The sequence below is a fragment of the Ursus arctos genome, unplaced genomic scaffold (assembly GCF_023065955.2).
Source record: "Ursus arctos isolate Adak ecotype North America unplaced genomic scaffold, UrsArc2.0 scaffold_12, whole genome shotgun sequence".
NCBI lineage: Eukaryota > Metazoa > Chordata > Mammalia > Carnivora > Ursidae > Ursus > Ursus arctos.
Window position 1 is genome coordinate 23,194,350 of NW_026622786.1, and position 19,291 is coordinate 23,213,640.

At 39.4% G+C, this 19,291-nt stretch overlaps 1 protein-coding gene across 8 annotated transcripts in view; it reads right to left on the reverse strand.

Annotated features, from left to right (window-relative positions):
* Positions 1-12,613, reverse strand: part of RTCA (RNA 3'-terminal phosphate cyclase) — a 59,148-nt gene extending 46,535 nt beyond the window's left edge. For 6 of the 8 annotated variants that reach the window (XR_008958764.1, XR_008958763.1, XR_008958765.1 and 3 more), the window contains exons 1-7: positions 12,330-12,574; positions 12,117-12,217; positions 10,196-10,339; positions 6,638-6,761; positions 3,517-3,575; positions 2,030-2,171; positions 1,314-1,438 (exon numbers count right to left, since the gene is read on the reverse strand). Coding sequence is in view for 3 of the 8 variants with exons in the window: in XM_026497531.4 (XP_026353316.1) it covers positions 1,314-1,438; positions 2,030-2,171; positions 3,517-3,575; positions 6,638-6,761; positions 10,196-10,339; positions 12,117-12,217; positions 12,330-12,374 (740 nt within the window). In the remaining 5 variants the exon portion in view is untranslated. Of the gene's footprint in view, positions 1-1,313; positions 1,439-2,029; positions 2,172-3,516; positions 3,576-6,637; positions 6,762-10,195; positions 10,340-12,116; positions 12,218-12,329 lie in introns of all 8 variants that reach the window. The other 2 variants (XR_008958761.1, XM_026497529.4) reach the window with 2 other exon arrangements.
* Positions 12,614-19,291: the final 6,678 nt, after the last annotated feature.

The window sequence follows — 19,291 nt, forward strand, 5'->3', positions numbered from 1 at the left end:
CCAACTTAATATAGACTGCTATATACTTAGGATGTTATATATGAACCTCGCGGAAACCACAAAACTAAAACTTTGATACACAGAAAATAAAGAAAACACCAAAAGAAAAAACACTACCAAAAGTCATCAATCACAAGGGGAGCAAGAAAAGAAGAAACAGAAAAGGACTACAAAAACAGCCAGAAAACAAGTAACAAAAAGGCAGTAAGTACATATCTATCAATAATGACAATGGCCGGGAGCAACTCAAGTGTCCATCAACCGATGAAAAGCTACAGAAGATGTGGTACATACATGCACAACAGAGTATTACTCAGCCATAAAAAAAATGAGATCTTGCCATCGGTGACAACATGGATGGACCTAGAGCGTATTATGCTAAGTGAAATAAGTCAAAGAGAAAGACAAATACCACACAATTTCACTTATATGTGGAATCTAAAAAACAAAACAAACAAGCACAAACAGACCCATAAATACAGAACTAAATGACGGTTGCCAGAGGGGAAGGGATGGGGGTTGGGCAAAACGGATGAAGGGGAGTGGGAGGTACAGGCTTTCAGTTATGGAATGAGTAAGTCACAGGGATGAAAGGCCCAGCATAGGGAAGAGAGTTCACGGTATTGGAACGGTATTGTAATGTGACAGATGGAAACTGCATTTGTGAGCAAAACGTAACATATTGTCGAATCACTATATGATACACCTGAAACTAACGTAACACTAGCCGCCAACTATACTTCAATAAAGAAAAGAAAAAATCATTCTACAGAAATGTTTGGTTTTGTTTTACGGTTTTTAGATAGTATTATCAAATGCAGAACACGCACTTAAACCCTTTAACAGAAACTCTGGAAAAGAGACTTTTTATCCAGAAGAGATACTCATATTTGAAAAGATCAATTAAAGCATTTTTATATTTAAATCAATAACTCCTAATTACATTAATATAATTCTTCTCTAAACAGATCTTTGCCAGACCTAGTGTTTACATGTAAATGGACTTCACATTTGAGGTACAGAAAAATAACTGGAAATATTTCTCTCAGGATCAGCTTCAAAGGCTAACTTCTGATTAGCTTAAGAGTGAAAGGACTCTTAACAACGTAATAAGAAGCAAACCACCCTCAGAAAAAAAATTCAGCATAAAATAATCATCTTCATTCATCATCATCATTAGGTAGCAAGGTCCTTAAAAATATGCCTTTTAAAAACTGTAATATTTCAACAAAAGAACTACAAATCTTTCAGTTAAACAGGATCATTATTTCAGAGCTCTCAATCAGTATCCAGGAAAAAGTGTATTGTCTCACATGATTCCATTGCCATTGCCAAAGGCTTGGTCTTTAGGTTCCTGAACGGGCTGAATGTTAACATACAGATCCCTAACTTCCTTTCTGATGCATCTTACAGCTGCCGCTGCCATATCTTTTGCTACCTATTTTGGCAAGACAGAAAAACAGAATAAAATAAATTCATGGTTATTTTGACAATTGTTTGCAAGCCTTCAAAGAAACATACAATACTTAATAACTTTCACATGCATTATATAAAAACTAGATTTTCAAGAGTAAAAAGCACAGATGTTTAGGAAAAATTTTTAATGAAAAAATTTATTAAAAAATTAAGTGCTTTAGGGGCACCTGGCTGGCTCAGCCGGTGCAATAGGCAACTTTTTTTCTTTTTTTTTTTTTTAAAGATTTTATTTATTTACTGGAGAGAGAGAGCACAGAGAGAGAGGGAGAAGCAGATTTCCCGCTGAGTGGGGAGCCCGATGCAGGGCTCAATCCCAAGACCCTGGGATCATGACCTGAGCCAAAGGCAGACGCTTAATCCACTGAGCCAGCCAGGTGCCCCACAGAGTGGAGCATGCAACTCTTGATCTTGAGGTTTTAAGTTCTAGCTCCATGTTGGGCACAGAGAGTACGTAAAAATAAAATCTTTAAAAAAAAAAAATTGAGTGCTTTCGATAATTTCAAAATTCAGATGACATAACACCAAAACCCACATACACTTCTAGACAACTTACTTTAAATGGCAAAACACCAGCAACAAAAGCTCTTCCGTATATCTTAGTCACAGAGCCACGGTCAGTTAAATTTATTGGATTCAACTGTTTAACTGGTGACATTCGGACAATCACTTCACCACCCCCTTTTGGGTAGTAGCCCCTACAGAAAGTATGACAAATACATAAACTGCTTGTACAACAAAAATAAAGCTAAACATTTACAATAAAATAACATGTGAATGATATGCAACATATAATTCATGTTTGAAATTACCAAGGAATGTTTTAGATCTGCACTGTCCAATATGGTAGCCACAAACTACACGTGACTATTTAAATTTAACTATAATTTACAACTCAGCTCCCCAGTCACGTGGCCACATTTCAAGTGCTCAACAGTCATATGTGGCTAGTGACTATATTGGTCAGATAGAGAACATTTCCCTCAACGCAGAAAGTTCTTTTTGACAGTGCTGTTTTAGAATTTAAGCTCCGCGACGGCAGGACTTTGTCTACTTTGTTCCTGTATATTCCAGTGCCCTGAAACAAAGTCTGGTAAGTAGGAGGTACTCAGTAATCTATGATGAATATTGAAGTAGCTGGACACTAATAAAATTTTAACTCAAATACTGAGTGTCACTTATTCTACAGAGGATGCTGGAACATAAAGATAAGAGTAACAGCACTCCTATCCACAAGGAGTTCTCCATCTGATAAAGGGATGGCTGCACAAAGAACCTACCAGAACATGTCAGGCTGTACAAAAGACTACAGAGAGAGATGCAAATACGAATTCCCACTGAGACACACTCATGGACAATTCACACAAATTACAAATTACATTTTGAAAAAATATAGGATTTCTAGTTTTTAAGACAGCAGGGGAGGAAAACCATGAACAAAGAAATGAAAGCCCAAAGGCACAGAGTAGGTCTAAAGAGCAAGCAAATGTGTGTTAGAATACATTACAAGGCGGGGGGGGGGGGGGGCAGGGAATGAAGCTAGAAAGGTAAACTAGAACAAGACTGCAGCACACTTCAATGCCCCACCGAGAAATCTGGCCTTGTTATTACGAGGCAGAAGGGAAGCCTTGAAGAGAAATAATCTGAATGCCCAATGTGTTTCTTTGGAAAATAATTGATCACACTGAGGAAGAGAATCCCTTCTATGACCCTGCTGTGCCTAGTCCAGTCGTCTGCACAGAGAAAGTACTCCGTCTGTGCTGAGCACGGAGAACACTAAATGTGACAGTCCCTCAGTGTAGCAATTCCCTTGAAAATATCACAAGCAAATACCATATGCAGCTGCTTTCAAGTCCCCATGCCCCTGCTGCTTACTGTTGTTAAGCCACGAAGCACAATTATTTCCTACAAACTCTATTTCCTACAAGTATTTCCTAATTCCTACGAGAAGTAGTGGGTTCCAGAATAATTCTCTAAGGTCAAACTTTCCCACTATTTTCAGTACAAACAGTGGGTCATAGGGCTAACAAATAAGTAACTTACCTCATTTTAATGTCACAATTAAATTTGAAACCAAATTTTTCCACAATTGGCTTGAAAACCTGAAAAATCAGTTTATTGTTACTTTAACCACAAATATTCACTGATTCAACAAGCATATTTATTAAACAAAAGTGCTCTGCACTGAGCTAGCAAGAAGGCACTGTGGATAAATACTGATATAAAAATGTGTAGGCTAGTTCTATTTTTCAAATAAAATAACTGATATGTGAACCAAAATTAAAAGTTTAACATTTACTTAATCAGGGCTGTGCCAGTCTATCTAATGAAAAAAATGTCAGAACTCAGGATACTCGATCCCAGTGGTTATTTTACTCCATAGGACAATATTTCCCAACCTTTCACTATATTGCTAAAGAAATTAGGAGATATTGGTGAACAGCATTCCATTCTGCCGTCTCAATTTTTTAAAAAGATTTATTTATTTATTTGAGAGAGAGAGACAGAACAAGCAGGGGAGGGGCAGAGGGAGAGGGAGAGAGGGAATCCCAAGCCGGCTCCATGTCCAGGACCAGGGGCTCAATTCCGTGACCCTGAGATCATTACTTGAGCCAAAATCAAGAGTCGGACGCTCAACCGACTAAGCCACCCAGGTCCTGCCTTCTCAATTCTTTTATACATTGAAATCTCACTGCATAGACGTTTATCCTCATTTTCTCCATTTAACATTATAAACAAAAGCATTTTCCTGATATCATAAAATTCTTCCTAAACAGTATTAAAATAACTGCATGGCATTCTAGCAAATTTATTTAACCATTCCCTGAGTTTTCATTATTACATAATTATATATATTATATAATGATTATTATAGTATATAGTGCTCTGCTCAAATACCTTTAACATTTATCTTTTGCTGCAGTCTGTAATATTTAATTAGGGTCATTTCCTTGAAGTGGAATTATTAGGTGAGAAGAGATTAACTTTCATTACACATCCTATCAAACTAAATTTTAAAAGACTGTACCATCTAGGGGTGCCTTGGTGGCTTAGTCAGTTGAGCATCCGACTCCTGATTTTGGCTCAGGTCATGATCTGGGGGTCCTGAGATCAAGCTCAGCTCAAGCTCCATGCTGGGTGTAGAACCTGCTTAAGATTCTCTCCCTCTGCCCCTCCCCACCCTTGCTGTGCTCTCCCTCTTAAAAAAAAAATTATACCATGTATTAAAATGGCAAAACAAAAAAATTAAATATCAAGTGCTGGGGAGATGCAGAATAGCTGAAACTCTTACGCAGTGCTGGTGAAAATGAAAAAGAATGCAGCCACTCTGGATACCAAAACAATTTGGCAATTTGTCATAAAGTTAGATATATATTTAGTACTACAAGCAATCCCTCTCCTTGGTACATACCCAAAAGAAATGAAAAGTTATGTTCATGTAAAGAACGTTTAGAGCGACATTTTCGTATTGCCAAAAACTGGAAAACAACCCAAATGTCCTTCAACAGATGCATGAATGGCTAAACAAACTGGGACATCCATATAATAGAACACTACTTAGCTTTTATTACTAAAACAAGTCACAGGGATGAATCTCAAGCGTATTATGGTAAGTGAAAAAAAAAAAAAAACCAGGCTCAAAAAGCTACATACAGTATTATTCCTTTATATGGCATTCTGAAAAAAAGACAAAACTATGATACAATACGGATCAGTAGTTGCCATGGGCTGGAGCATGGGACTGATAGCAAAGGAGTATGAGGGAATTTTTTTACAGTAATTCTGTATCTTGATTGTGGTGGCTGGTTAACAACCGTATGTCAAAAATCACAGAATTGGGGCGCCTGGGTGGCTCAGTTGGTTAAGCGTCTGCCTTCGGCCCAGGTCATGGTCCCAGGGTCCTGGGATCGAGTCCCACATTGGGCTCCTTGCTCAGCAGGAAGCCTGCTTCTCCCTCTGCCTGCTGCTACCTCTGCTTGTACTCTCTCTGACAAATAAATAAATAAAATCTTAAAAAAAAAAATCAAAGAATTGTACACTAAAAAGGTGTATTTTACTATAATTACACCTCAATAAACCTGGAGGGAAAAAAAAGATACTACTTTTCTCTCCTACTAACTCTATAAACATGCTGTTTTATCATTTTCAAAATTTACAGTCAAAATATGGTATTTAATTTTTTTAAATTTTATCTTCTCGAGGTAAGAACACTTAACATGAGATCTACCCTCTTAACAAATTTTTAAGTGACTAATATATTATTATTGGCTGTAGGTAAACGTTGTACAGCTCCCTAGAGCTTATTCATCTTGCCTAACTGAAATGTTATGCCTGTTGAGTAGTAACTCCCCATTTCCCCCTTCCCTCTACCCCATTCTACTCTGAGTCTATGAATTTGATTACTTTAGATATCTCATACAAGTGGAATCATGCCAGTATTTGTTTTCATGTGATTGGTTATTTCGCTTAGCATAACGTCCTCAAGGTTCATTCACGCGGTCACATATTCTAGAATGTCTTTTTTTTTTAAGGTTGAATAGTATTCCACTCTATGTATATGCTAGTTTCTTTATCCACTCATCCATCAACAGACATTTAGGTTGTTTTCTCATCTTGGCTATTATGAGTAGTGCTGCAATGAACACGGGAATGCTAATACCTCTTCAAGATCCTGATTTCAATCCTTTTGGATAAATACTCAAAAGTGAGACTTCTGGATTATATGGTAGTTTAGTTTTTAATTTTTTGAAGAACTTCACACTGTCTTCCTTAGTGGCTGCACCATTTTGCATTCCCACTAATAGTGTGAAGGGTTCCAATTCTCAACATCCTCACCAACTCTTGGCAAACACAGTGTTTAATTCTTGAGTTTTCTCTTCCAAATCATAATTCCTGGATTTACAAAAGGACTGGTTTATAGAAGTAATAGAATTCATGTGACAATACACTTGAGGCTTTAGAAGAATTCACTATGAACACTGTTCTAAGATACAACACAAAACTAAAGTAAACATAATCCCTTACCCTCCCCTGCAACACAACTAGACACCATGAAGAAATAAACAGGTATGCACACAAACCACTCACGATATATTAAACAGAGAACGGAGACTCAGAAGAATATATGAGATCATCTTAGTTCCACAACAACAACAGCCCTTACCATGGCTGTGTAATCAATCTGTGGTGCCATTTCAGCATTAGTTCCACCTTTTAAATGAAGTTCCGATGGAGAAGAAGCAAAGAGAACACAGGGCATTGAGACCTGCATCAAGAGGCACACACTCCTAAGGAGAAGGCAAAGCAGGGTTAGCGGCACTTTCTTTTTAAAGTCTCAATGACATGGTATTACCACACGTCACCAGTAGCTGGGGCATAGACAACTGGGAGGGCAGGTATATACCCTCAAGTCTAAAGTTAAAAAACACCCCATTAAAAAAGGGGGGGGCACACCTGGCTGGCTCAGTCAGTAGAGCGTGCAACTCTTGATCTCAGGGTCATGAGTTTGAGCCCCACACTGGGTGTAGAGCTTACTTTATTTTTTTTTTTAACATTTTATTTATTTATTTGTCAGAGAGAGAGAGAGAAAACGCACCAGCAGGGGGAGAGGGAGAGGGAGAAGCAGACTCCCTGCTGAGCAAGGAGCCCAATGTGGGGCTCGATCCCAGGACCCTGGGATCATGACCTGAGGCGAAGGCAGACGCTTAACAAACTGAGCCACCCAGACGTCCCTAGAGCTTCCTTAAAAAACAAACAAACAAACAAACAAAAACAAACAAACAAAACACCTCAGTAACTAAGAAAATCCTGAATCGTAAAGACAGACAGTATTTCATAGTAGGAACTGGCCTTAAATGATCAGCAAATCTGGGTTTGAATCCAACTCATTAGTTGTGTGATCTTTCTTTAACTTACAAAGAAGTAAAAAAAGAATCTTAAAAAAATAAAACTACTGTTACAATGTTTTTATAAAAGGATTCTTGAGAGTGCCCTTTATGAAAACGCATTTAATACAGTTAAAGTCTAAAAATACAGCACAGGAAATAGAGTCAATTAAATTGTAATAACTTTCTTACAATGACAGTCACACACGAAAGTGAAGGTCTAGAAATACTTAAATAGGGGCGCCTGGGTGGCACAGCGGTTAAGCGTCTGCCTTCGGCTCAGGGCGTGATCCCGGCGTTACGGGATCGAGCCCCACATCGGGCTCCTCCGCTAGGAGCCTGCTTCTTCCTCTCCCACTCCCCCTGCTTGTGTTCCCTCTCTCGCTGGCTGTCTCTATCTCTGTCGAATAAATAAATAAAATCTTAAAAAAAAAAAAAACTTAAATAATTACAACTGAACCTCTACCATGCACAAGGCATTGTTCCAGATATCAAGCTACGGTACAGTGTCTACCATCGTGGAGTTTATGATCTGACAGAATAATATTTTACAAAGACTGACAGCTGAATATTTTATATGGAAATAAGTTTAAAGGAAATAACCCTTGCTATAACTCACCTCTGGTCATTATAGTAAAATAATGTGAGAAATCATGAGAAGTAATTCTAGAATATGAAGTATTTTATAAAATGAAACCCTTGGTCAGATTTTCTAAATGAGCTGTCACATTCATACATAGATTGTAGTATAAATCAGACATAGCCTCTAATACCAAAAGATAGACCTTCACTTAACTTTCTTGTGATAACAATGCATATATACTGAAATAAACAGTTTCTGTCACTGATAATGCATTTCCTTAATTTAGTAAACATTAACTGACTGCGTAACATGTTAGGTATCATAAGAGAAAACATACACACTACAAACCCTGTTCTTAAGGAATAAAGCAAGGGAGGAACAAGTGAAAAAACTTGGAAATGTTTAGTTTTACAGTAAACCATAAGGTCAACATACATAATTTCTCAGTGTTTATTCCCTGAGGACCCCAACATTTAAAGTGTTCTCCCCTCTCCGTAGATAAAATCAGATTCTAAGAATAGTAAAGAAAACCTTAGGGAAAAGAAAACCTAGGTGGCTCAGTGGGTTAAGCATCTGCCTCTGGCTCAGGTCATGATCCTGGGGTCCGGGGATTGAGCCCTGTGTTGGGCTCCCCGCTCAGTGGGGAGTCTGCCTCTTCCTCTCCCTCTGCCTCTCCCCACCACACACTCTTGCTCTCTCTTCATCTCTTTCTCAAATAAATAATAATCTTAAAAAAAAAGAAAACCTTAATTTTAGAAGTAAGAAATTGCAAAAACAAAGGTAGACACCTGAGAAAACACATGGTACTGTAACCACTGTGGAAAATAAAAATGTTAAAATGTGAATAAGTAAGATGTTTTCTTGCTAGGAAAAAGCTTGGTTTAGTCTCCTGAATGGAGCTGCATTCGCAACTTTAAACTCATTTTCCATATAGTCCAGTGGATTAGAAGCCAGAAGGCCTACATTCTAATCTAGTTCTGTCCCTGACTCCATGACGTTGGGTAAATCACTTAATACCAGAGGGTCTTTATTCTCTCATTCACAAGGTGGAGGAAGGACTGGAAATACTTGGGTTTCCATTTTCCCTCCTGCAGCTTCAAAGTTCTATAATTCTGTTCTAATTTTTAGATAGTTGGTTAACTATAACTATCCCCCCTTTCTGTACAGGAGAATATCCAAAATAATATACTGACTATAAAGAAAGATACCTCAAAATTCCTTAATTCCCTTAGAAACTTCTCACTTGGCAAACCTCACCTTAGGCCTGGCAGCAGGTCCCTTTTCACAGAGATCTATTCACAGTATCACTCAAGTCTCAACTACCACTAAACATTTTCTTTCTTTTTTTTTTTTAACGATTTTATTTATTTGAGAGAGAGAGAGAGAGAGCACATGAGGTGGGGGGCACAGATGGTAAGGGAGAAGCAGGCTCCACGCTGAGCAGGAAGCCTGATGCGGGGCTCGATCTCAGGACCCTGAAATCATGACCTGAGCCGAAGGCAGATGCTTAACTGCCTAAGCCACCCTGGTGCCCACTAAACATTTTCATAAACTAAAATAATAATCAAAATCTATTAAAACAGTTTCTGAAACACACTGGCATCAGATTTATATTACTAGGTCTCATTTTATCAAATTTCCCAGTAAAGATAGGATTTTGGTAAAACAATATGGTTTACAATAGCAATCAGCCAAATAACCCAGAAAACACAAAACGTGCTCTCCGTGTGTTATCAATAAAAGGAGGAATTCTTGGAAAAAGATAAGGGCTCGATTTAACTGTTAAATATCCATTTTCCAAAGGGGGGGGGGGACCCGAGATCATATCTAAACATTTCTAAACATGGCAGCTTAAGTATCTATTAAAGACAACAAAAATACCTAGACTAAAAGTAGAATATGGTCCATAATTAGCTGTAAGCCAAAAACTAAATACGCTACATACAATGCAAAAACTACTCTTACTACAGAGCATAAAAACTGAGTCATTTTCCAATATTCAGTTTCTAAATAATAAAAAGATATATGCTATACTATACACGAAAGAAAATTCTAGATTTAATAGTTATAATTAATAAGCAATTAGATACCCAAAACTACATGATCTCTATCCCTAAAAAGTTAGTATCTCATCTCCATTTTAAAAGTGAGGAAACTAAAGCCCAAAGAGGTTAAGCAACTTGTCTAGTAATGGCAGGTAGTACCCGAATCTAACTCTAAAGCCCATACTTAAGGGAATGTAACTGACACATACCCGGCTGTCTTGGTATCTGCTGTGTGGATTCCACCTTTAATCTTCTCTGGTGTAAACATTATTTCTGTTGAGCCGATTTCTGCCCCCTCCAGTTGCCCATCACACAAATCTCGAATCATTTCCAGTCCAGATAAATGTTGAGGCCTTCAGGTCATAATACTGCATCAAAACGTGTGCATTCAGACTGCCTATAGCCCCACATTTTATGACCCACTTATAAAACTGTAATGGCAAGAAAAGAGCAAGGTCTAACCACAACAATTGCCGTATCTTCAGTGCCAGAGCTTCTTTTGGGTTTTTATGGACCTAGACTACCTGCTTGAAGGCATCATTTGGTTCCTTCCAAACCACTTACTTTGGCTAAAAGCACATACACGGGTGCATTGTTGCAAATGAGAACTATGCAAAGAGGAAAACTGAAAAACTATCCTAGGGCCACCAGTCTCGCTTGCGTGTCATTGAATAATCTATGGAACCTGTTATGGGCTGAATTGTCTTCCTCCAAAATTCTTATGTAGATGCCCTAACCCCTAACACCTCAGAATCTGACTCTATTTGGCATTAGGGCCTTTAAAGAGGTGATTAAGTTAAAAAGAGACGGGTCAGCTGGCTGGCTCAGTCAGCAGAGCATGGGATTCTTGATCTTGGGGTTGTAAATTATAGCCCCATGTTGGGTGTAGAGATTACTTGAAAATAAAATCTTAAAAAAAAAAAAAAAAGAGGCAGTTAGGGTAAGCCCTAAACCATTCTCTGTGGTATCTTTGTAAAAAGAGGAGATTAGGACATACAGAGACCTCAGGGGTACACATGCACGTAAGGATGACCATGTGAAGAGGCAGCAAGAGTGAGGCCATCTCCAAGCCAAGGAGAGACACTGGGGAAAGAATCTTCCCGTATGGCCCTCAGAGGAAACGAACCCTGTCAGCACCTTGATCTTGGACCTGCAGGCTTCAGAACAGTGAGAAAAATAAATTTCTGTTGTTTAGGCCACCCAGTCTGCGGTATTTCATTATGGCAGCTCTAACAAACTAATGAAGTACATAACACAGCTTTAATCACCTGGATTTTCCTATTGATGAAAGTGATTGCTGCAAACAACTGCTGTGACTCAGGTAGCTATGTTCACACACATCAGTAATTGCCTTTTAATATTTTCAAAATGGAATGTGGATAAAATAAAAGACTAAGATTGCTGATCTATTACAATGTCCAAAGGAATCAGTTTGGCTTCAACCTGGGTCCCCTTCTAACAAGTGCATGTACCTGAAACTTAGCTAGGGACACACCCAGCTTCCCAGACAGAATGAAACAAGGTCAAGGGTCAATCAACGTTTTTCCCTGTCCACAACTGATAATTCTGATTGTACTCTCAACTTCTTAGAGGTCTGAATGAAAGCTAAAATAACACATCCATCTTAGGGTCCTTTCCTGAGCTATGATTCTAAGATGTGCAGCAGCAGAGAATACACTGGTTAAAAAGTGGGGTTTCCTCTGACCCTACAGGCTGTTCTGCCCTGCCCATCTTGCTCGCTGCTGCAACCTTTCCAGGTACCTGGAATGCCCAGTGACGTGAAAAAACATCTTAAAAGACATCTCATCAGGAGGCTAGAGAACTCTAGCTATGCAGAAAAAAACGTGGACTTATTTTCTCAACTTGCCCCTGAGGCTTTCAAGATCGCACAGCCCCGGCTACCGCTAACAGCCCGGAACACAGCATGGTGCCCCGGGACCCTGGGGCCGGCTTCAGATTCCTCAACCTTGGGGCCGGATCTTACAAGCATCACCACCCGGGCTCCCAATTCCCCAGCCACACAGGGCGACCCAAACCCCAGGCCCCAAACACCGCAGCCCGCCCCCCTCCCGCCGCAGGGCCACCCGCATCCCCCAGTCCCGCAGTCCCGCGGTCCGCCCCCTAGCTCACCTCAGGCCTGGCGTGCTGCGGCCAGCTCGGATCTTATGTACCCGCAAGGGGAGGCCCAGGAGACAGCTCAGGGCTGTAGATACCCTTAGGATCTGGCCGCCCTGCCAAGGGAGTGGGTAGGAGAGGAGAGAGAGAACATCATCAGATAGGAATGCTCGCCTCCCCAGCAGGGGCTTGCAGCGCCACCGGCCCTGCCCCGCGCCCGGCACTCACCCCTTCCATGATCCCGCCGTCCACCTCCACCCGCTGCCCCGCCATCTGGGGCGCTCTGGGGTCCGGCCCGCAGAGACAAAGCCTCCGCCGGAGCGGGAGGAAGAAGAGACGCTTGCTCCGGCCCCGCAGCTCCGAAACCTTCGTCCCCGCTGGGGGCCACGGGGTCTGGCGGAAACACGAAAGCACCGCCGGCTCCCGGAAAACCGGATGCAGCTGAAACAAACCCCGACACTCAGCGCCCGGAACGGGGATCGCCTGGCCCAGACGCAGTGCGCGTGCGCGCCACGCCGTGCTTAAAGAGGCGGTGCCCAGAACGTTCTTCAAATCCGGCGCTCTCTGGGAGGTGGGAAGGCGGCGTAGGAGGTAGCCGGGGGCACCGTAGAAAGGTTGCGTTTCAACTCAAACCGGGTTCTCCAGTTGTCTCGCGGGCTTCTGCAAACCTCTGTGTTTATCTCTTTTCTCAAGGATCCTGCTGTATTCAGAGCTGAAGAATTTTAGAGCTGAGGATGGAAGAAAGGTCTGGATCCTGCAATGCACCGACCACCTTCTCTCTGGTCGGGTTTGCCTCTTCTGCAGACTGCCCCTTGATACCCGTGAGCCCATCATTGCTCACAAGGGTGTGTGTTCATGTGTGTGTATGTAATAGTAGTAGTAGTACTATTAGTATTCTTTTTCTCTTCTGAAACATAATTTATTTGGGGATGGGTGGGAAAGGGCAAAATTAGAATCAGTAGGATAATGTTCTAAAAAAACAAAGTAATGTCACCTTGTCCAAGAGCGAGGGCAAGTTCATGCCAGTGCAACTAACGTCATTCGCCTCAGACCATGGCAGAAACAACAGTCACCTTCTTGATTCTGTTTGTGGCTCAATTTCTACAGTAATTGAGTATTCCATAATATGCAAGCCTCTAGGTAAGCAAAGAGTAAGGCAGCTTCTACCATGCATGAACTTACTGGAGGTGTATTTGAGACACTGAGAAGTAATCAGTTACAACGTTATTCTCAATGGTAATATAAATAATATTTAATATATACTATCTTACAGTTAAGTAGGAGGGCACAGAAATTAGAATATGATAAACCACAACAATAACAGACATTTATTGGGCATTTACTTGAGTGCCATCCATTGCATGCTTTCACAACCTGTTGAACTACTTACTATTTTTACCCCTGTTTTACAACTGCATGTGTTACAAAATTTGCTGCAAGTCCGCACAGTTGTTAACTAGAAGACTGGGTGATCTGAGGTAGATACCATTGTTTCCTTTTTTTTTTTTTTTAATTTTATTTATTTATTTGACAGAGATAGAGACAGCCAGCGAGAGAGGGAACACAAGCAGGGGGAGTGGGAGAGGAAGAAGCAGGCTCATAGCAGAAGAGCCTGATGTGGGGCTCGATCCCAGATCGCCGGGATCACGCCCTGAGCCGAAGGCAGACGCTTAACCGCTGTGCCACCCAGGCGCCCCGATACCATTGTTTCCTAATCCTATGAGATTGTTGTACTATAACTAATCCTAAGAGATTGTTCTGCCACTTTTGTGACAGATATGTTCTGGGAACACAAACTTTATATACTTAATCAAATCTGGGACACTATAATATCAGGGATTAGCCATAAGACATTAATCAGGGAAGTAGTCGTATTTGCATTTTAGAATGTTGACTTTGACAATATGGAGAGGGTAAATAAGGCTAAGAGCATGAAGAGAAAAATGACAATAGTGTAATAATCTAGGCAAGAGATAATGAGAATTTTTTTTTAAAGAAAGGTGGGGTTTTGTGTTTTGGGTTTTTTTTAATTTATTTGAGAAAGAGAGAGAGAGAGTGTGTGTCAACATAGGAGCAGGGGGAAGGACAAAAGGAAAGGGAGAGAGAGAATCCCAAGCAGACTCCCCGCTGAGTGTGGAGCCTGTTGCAGGGGCTCAATGCCTCAACCTTGAGATCATGAGCTGAGCCAATTCAAGAGTCGGAACCTTAATCAACTGAGCCAGCCAGGCGCCCCAAAAGATAATAAGAATTCGAAGCAAGGCAATAGCAATGGGGATAGAATAGTAAAGCTCTACTCCTATTTGACATCTTAGATCCTGTTGTACAAACTTAACCTTCTCAGGATCCTTGGCCTTCTTCATTTCTAACTTTGCTATGAAATCCTGCCTCTCATCCATTTGCCTCATTCTAACTACTTCCAGTGGTAGGAGGAAGTAAACAAGATGGTAAGGTACTGGAGAGACTAGCAAGGCAAGAGTAAATAATAATAAGCATTTATATAATGCTTTCATATACATTTTCTGTGTTAATGTTCACCACAAAGCTGTGAGGTCAGTGTTACTGTATCCATTTGGCCAATGAAGAACTGAGACCTAGAAAATCAAAGTGATATGCCAAGGTGACGTAACAAGTAAGTGGTAGAGTTGGGTTAGATCCTGGGTCTTTGCAATTATCTACAAAGAAAAGACATTTTTAAGCTGACAACGAATTCCTCAACAGAACAATGGAAGTAGAGAAGATCATGGACTGGGGTGCCTGGCTGGCTCAGTACGTAGAGCATGGGACTCTTGATCTCAGCATCATGAGTTCAAGCCCCATGTTGGGCATAGAACTTACATTAAGAAAAAAAAAAAAAAAGACAACGGGGCGCCTGGGTGGCTCAGTCCTTAAGCGTCTGCCGTCAGCTCAGGGAATGATCCCGGCGTTCTGGGATTGAGCCCTGCATCGGGCTCCCTGCTCAACAGGAAGTCTGCTTCTCCTCCCATTCCCCCTGCTTGTGTTCCCTCTCTCTCTGACTCTCTCTCTGTCAAATAAACAAATAAAATCTTTATTTAAAAATTTTTTAAAAAAAGACAACAGATTCATATCTTTAGAATGCTGAGAAAAAATAACCGTCAACATAGAATTGAGTCCCCAGCAAAATTATCTTTCAAGAATGAGAATGAAATAAAGAAAAGTTTCCAGATACACAGAAAACTGAGTTTAAGATACTTTATAGAAGATGTACTTCAGAAAGAAAAATTACCTCAGGGGCATCTGGGTGGCTTAGTTGCTTACGCCCTGCCTTCTGCTCAGGTGATGATCCCAGTGCCCTGGGATCAAGTCCCACATCATCAGGCACCTGGCTCAGCCTGCTTCTCACTCTTCTCTGCCTGCTGCTCTCCCTGCTTGTGCGCTCCTCTCTCTCCCTTTCTGTCAAACAAACAAACAAACAAACAAAAACTTTAAAGAAGAAAAATTGCCTCTAAGGGAAAGTCTGATGTGTAAGAAGAAAAAAGAAACAAAGAAATTGTAAACATGTCAGTTTCTCTAAAAAAGCATTACATAAAATAATACCAGACAACAAAAGTGTGTAAGTCAAGAAGTGGATGACTAAAGTTAAAGAATTCTAAGGTCTTCTTTGGGCATAAAGTTAAAACATTAATTGATTTAAGACTTTAAGATAAGTATGTAAGTGGGGTGTCAAGGTGGCTCAGTCGGTTAAACATCTGCCTTTGACTCAGGTCATGATGATCTCAGGGTCCTGGGACTGGTTCCCTGCCCGGTGGCGAGTCTGCTTGTCCCTCTTCTTCTGTCCCTCCCCCCCACCTTGTGCCCCCCCCGCCCCGTGCTCCCTCTCTCAAATAAATACATAAAAAAAATTTTTTAAAGGTAAGTATGCAAGTTAAAATTCAAGGGTAATCAATAAAGTAGCATTGTGTATAACATCTAAATGAGCTGGAAGGAAGAATAAACTAAGGGGAAAATACACTTCCATTTTTAAAAAAGAAAAATTAGATCAGCATAAAAAAGGATATGAAGAAAGCGCTAAAGCAAGAAAGTAGAAATAAGTTCACATATACAACTAATAAAAGTGAAACTATAAAGTAGTTTTGGTTGAAAGCCAGAGATTGGTTCTTTAAAAAAATATTCCATTTGGGGGTGGGTCTGCCTTTGGCTCAAGTCATGATCTCCAGGTCCTGGAAGGAGGTCTGCCTCTCCCTCTCCCTCTCCGCCCCTCCCCCACCCTTGCTCATGGGCTCTCTCTCTTTCTCTCTCTCTCTAATAAATAAAATCTTTTAAAAAAAATTCCAGAGGCACCTAGGTGGCTCAGTCTTAGGTTAAGCATCTGCCTTCAGCTCAGGTCATGATCTCAGGGTCCTGGGATCCAGCCCCGCATCAGGCTCCCTGCTCAGTGGAGAGTCTGTTTCTCCCACTCCCCTGCTCATGCTCTCTCTCTCATGCTCTCTCCCTCTCTCAAATAAACAAATAAAATATTTAAAAATTAATTAATTAAAATGCACCAGTGGCAATGAAAATATTAATAAATAAATCCAACAATGTTTATAAAATACTATACATTATGACCAAGTTAGGATTGAAGATTAGTTTAACATTAGAAAAATGTTATGATGGTGTATCAAAACCCTAAGATTATGTCAATAAATGAAGAAAAAGCACTTGAAAAAAAATCAAGATCTATTTAAAATAATTCATGGTGAAACAAGGCCAAACAAAACTAGAAATAAATGTAAACTCCCTTAACCTGATTAAGGGCACCTGGAAAACCCTACAGCAAATTTCATTCTCAGTAATAGTAAAACATTAGGCATCTTCCTTTTAAAACTAGTAACAAGATAAGAATGCCCACAATTACAGCTTCATTTCAACATATGATAGAAGTCTAGCGAGATTCTACAAGAAAAAATAAAAGACATAAGATCGAACAGGAAAAAATAACACCATCATTATTCACAGGTGATATAGTTACCTACGTAGAAAACCTCTAAGAATCTTTAGATGTATTATTGAAAACATAGTTTCAATGAAATTCCAATCAAATGCCCATGGGGACTTTTAAAAGACGATTGATTTGCAGAATCTCAAATTTATATGAAAGAACAAGAGGGCAAGAATAACTTTAAAAAGAATGAGGTTGAAGGCACCTGTCCTCTTAAAATCCTGAATTTCTATAAAGTAATTAAGATAATGTGAGATTGGCATAGTGATAGACAAATAGACTACTTAGTGCCCAGAAATGGATTTCTAAACAGATGAGATGGCAGATCTGTGGAAAAGGAGGAACTCCTCAGTTTATGATGCTGGAAAAATGGGTTAACCATAAGGAAAAAATGAAATTGGATTTCTATCTCACGCCATACATAAAAACTATTTCAAGATGGTTTAAAGACTTAACTGTTGTATGCTACATACAAAAATTAACTCAAAATGGATCAAAGTCTTAAATGTAAGAACTAAAACTGTAAAATTCTTTTTTTTTAAGTTTTATTTTTATTTAAGTAATCTCGACAGCCAACATGGGGCTCAAATTCATGACCTTGAGATCAAGAGTTCCATGATCTTCTGACTGAGCCATCCAGGCACCCCTGTAACAATAAAACTCTTTAAACATAGATGTAAATCTTCATTGACCTTGGATTAGTTAATGATTTCTGAGATATGACACCAAAAGCACCAACAATTAAAAAAAATAAATTGGACTTTGATTAAAATTAAAAACTTTTGTACTTCAAAGATACCATCAAGAAAGTGAAAAGACAAACTGCAGAATGGGAGAAAATATTCGTAAATCATATATCTGAAAAGAGTGTAGTATCTAGAATATATAAAGAACGCTTACAACTCAAAAAGATAACCCAATTTGAAATGCATAAAGGATTTGAATAGACATTTCTCCAAAGAAGATATACAAATGGCCAATAAGCACATGAAAAGATGCTTAACATCATTTCTCATTGGTAAATGCAAATCAAAACCCCAATGAAATATAAGTTCATACTCCACTAGTGTGGCTATTAAAATAAAAGACCAATAATAAGTGTCGGTGAGGGTATGAAACCAGAACCTTTCTATACTGCTAATGGGGATGTAAAATGATGCAGTCACTTTGGAAAACAGTTGGACAGTTCCTCATAAAGTTAAGCATAGGGTTATCATGCTACCCATCAATTCCAGTCTTAGATATATACCCAAGAAAAATGAAAACCTATGTCCACACAAAAACTTGTACAAGGAAAAAAAAAAAGAAAACAGAAAAAAAAACTGTACAAGAATGTTCATAGCAGCATTATTCATAATAGTTCCAAAATGGAGACAACCCAAATATCTATCAACTGATGAGTGGATAAACAAAAGTGTGCTATATCCACACAATGAAATATTATTGAGCCATTAAAAGGAATAAAATACTGATACTGATACATGTGTAATATAGATGAACCTTGAGAACATTATGCTAAGTTAAAGAAGCCAGTCATAAAAGAACACATATTGTATGATTCCATTTATATGAAATGAAATGACTGAATAGGCATTTTCAATTTTAAAATTACAAAACCAAAAATGACTTAAATGTGAAGGAAATATAGCAGACTACCTTCAGAACTTTGGATTAGGAAGTATTTCTTTTTTTTTCTTTTAAAGATCTTATTTATTTATTTATTTATTTGAGAGAGAGAGAGACAGAGAGTGGGGGAGGAAGAAGGACAAGTAGACTTCACGATGAGTGCGGAGCCTGACATGGGGCTTGATCCAAGGACCCTGAGATTATGACCTGAGCTGAAATCAAGAGTCAGACTGTTAACTGACTGAGTCACCCAGTTACCCCAATTGAGAAGTATTAAGACAGAAAAAGCACTAACCATACAGAAAAAAACAAACAAACATATATTCAACCATGTTAAAAGGAAGAACTCTGTACACCAAAGACACTTATAAAAGGGCAAAGACAGGGAAGAAGATACCAAAAACACAAATAAATGAAAAAGCATTGCAATCTAAAATATATAAAGAACTCCCACACAAATCATCAAGAGAAATACATACACACAATAACGAAAAAATAAGCTAAAAACATGAGCAGGCACTTCAAGAATGATTGATAAACATAAGAAAATGTGTTCGACCTTATTAACAATCAGGGAGTTCAATTTAAGAACATGATACCATTTTATAATTACTATGTTGGGAAA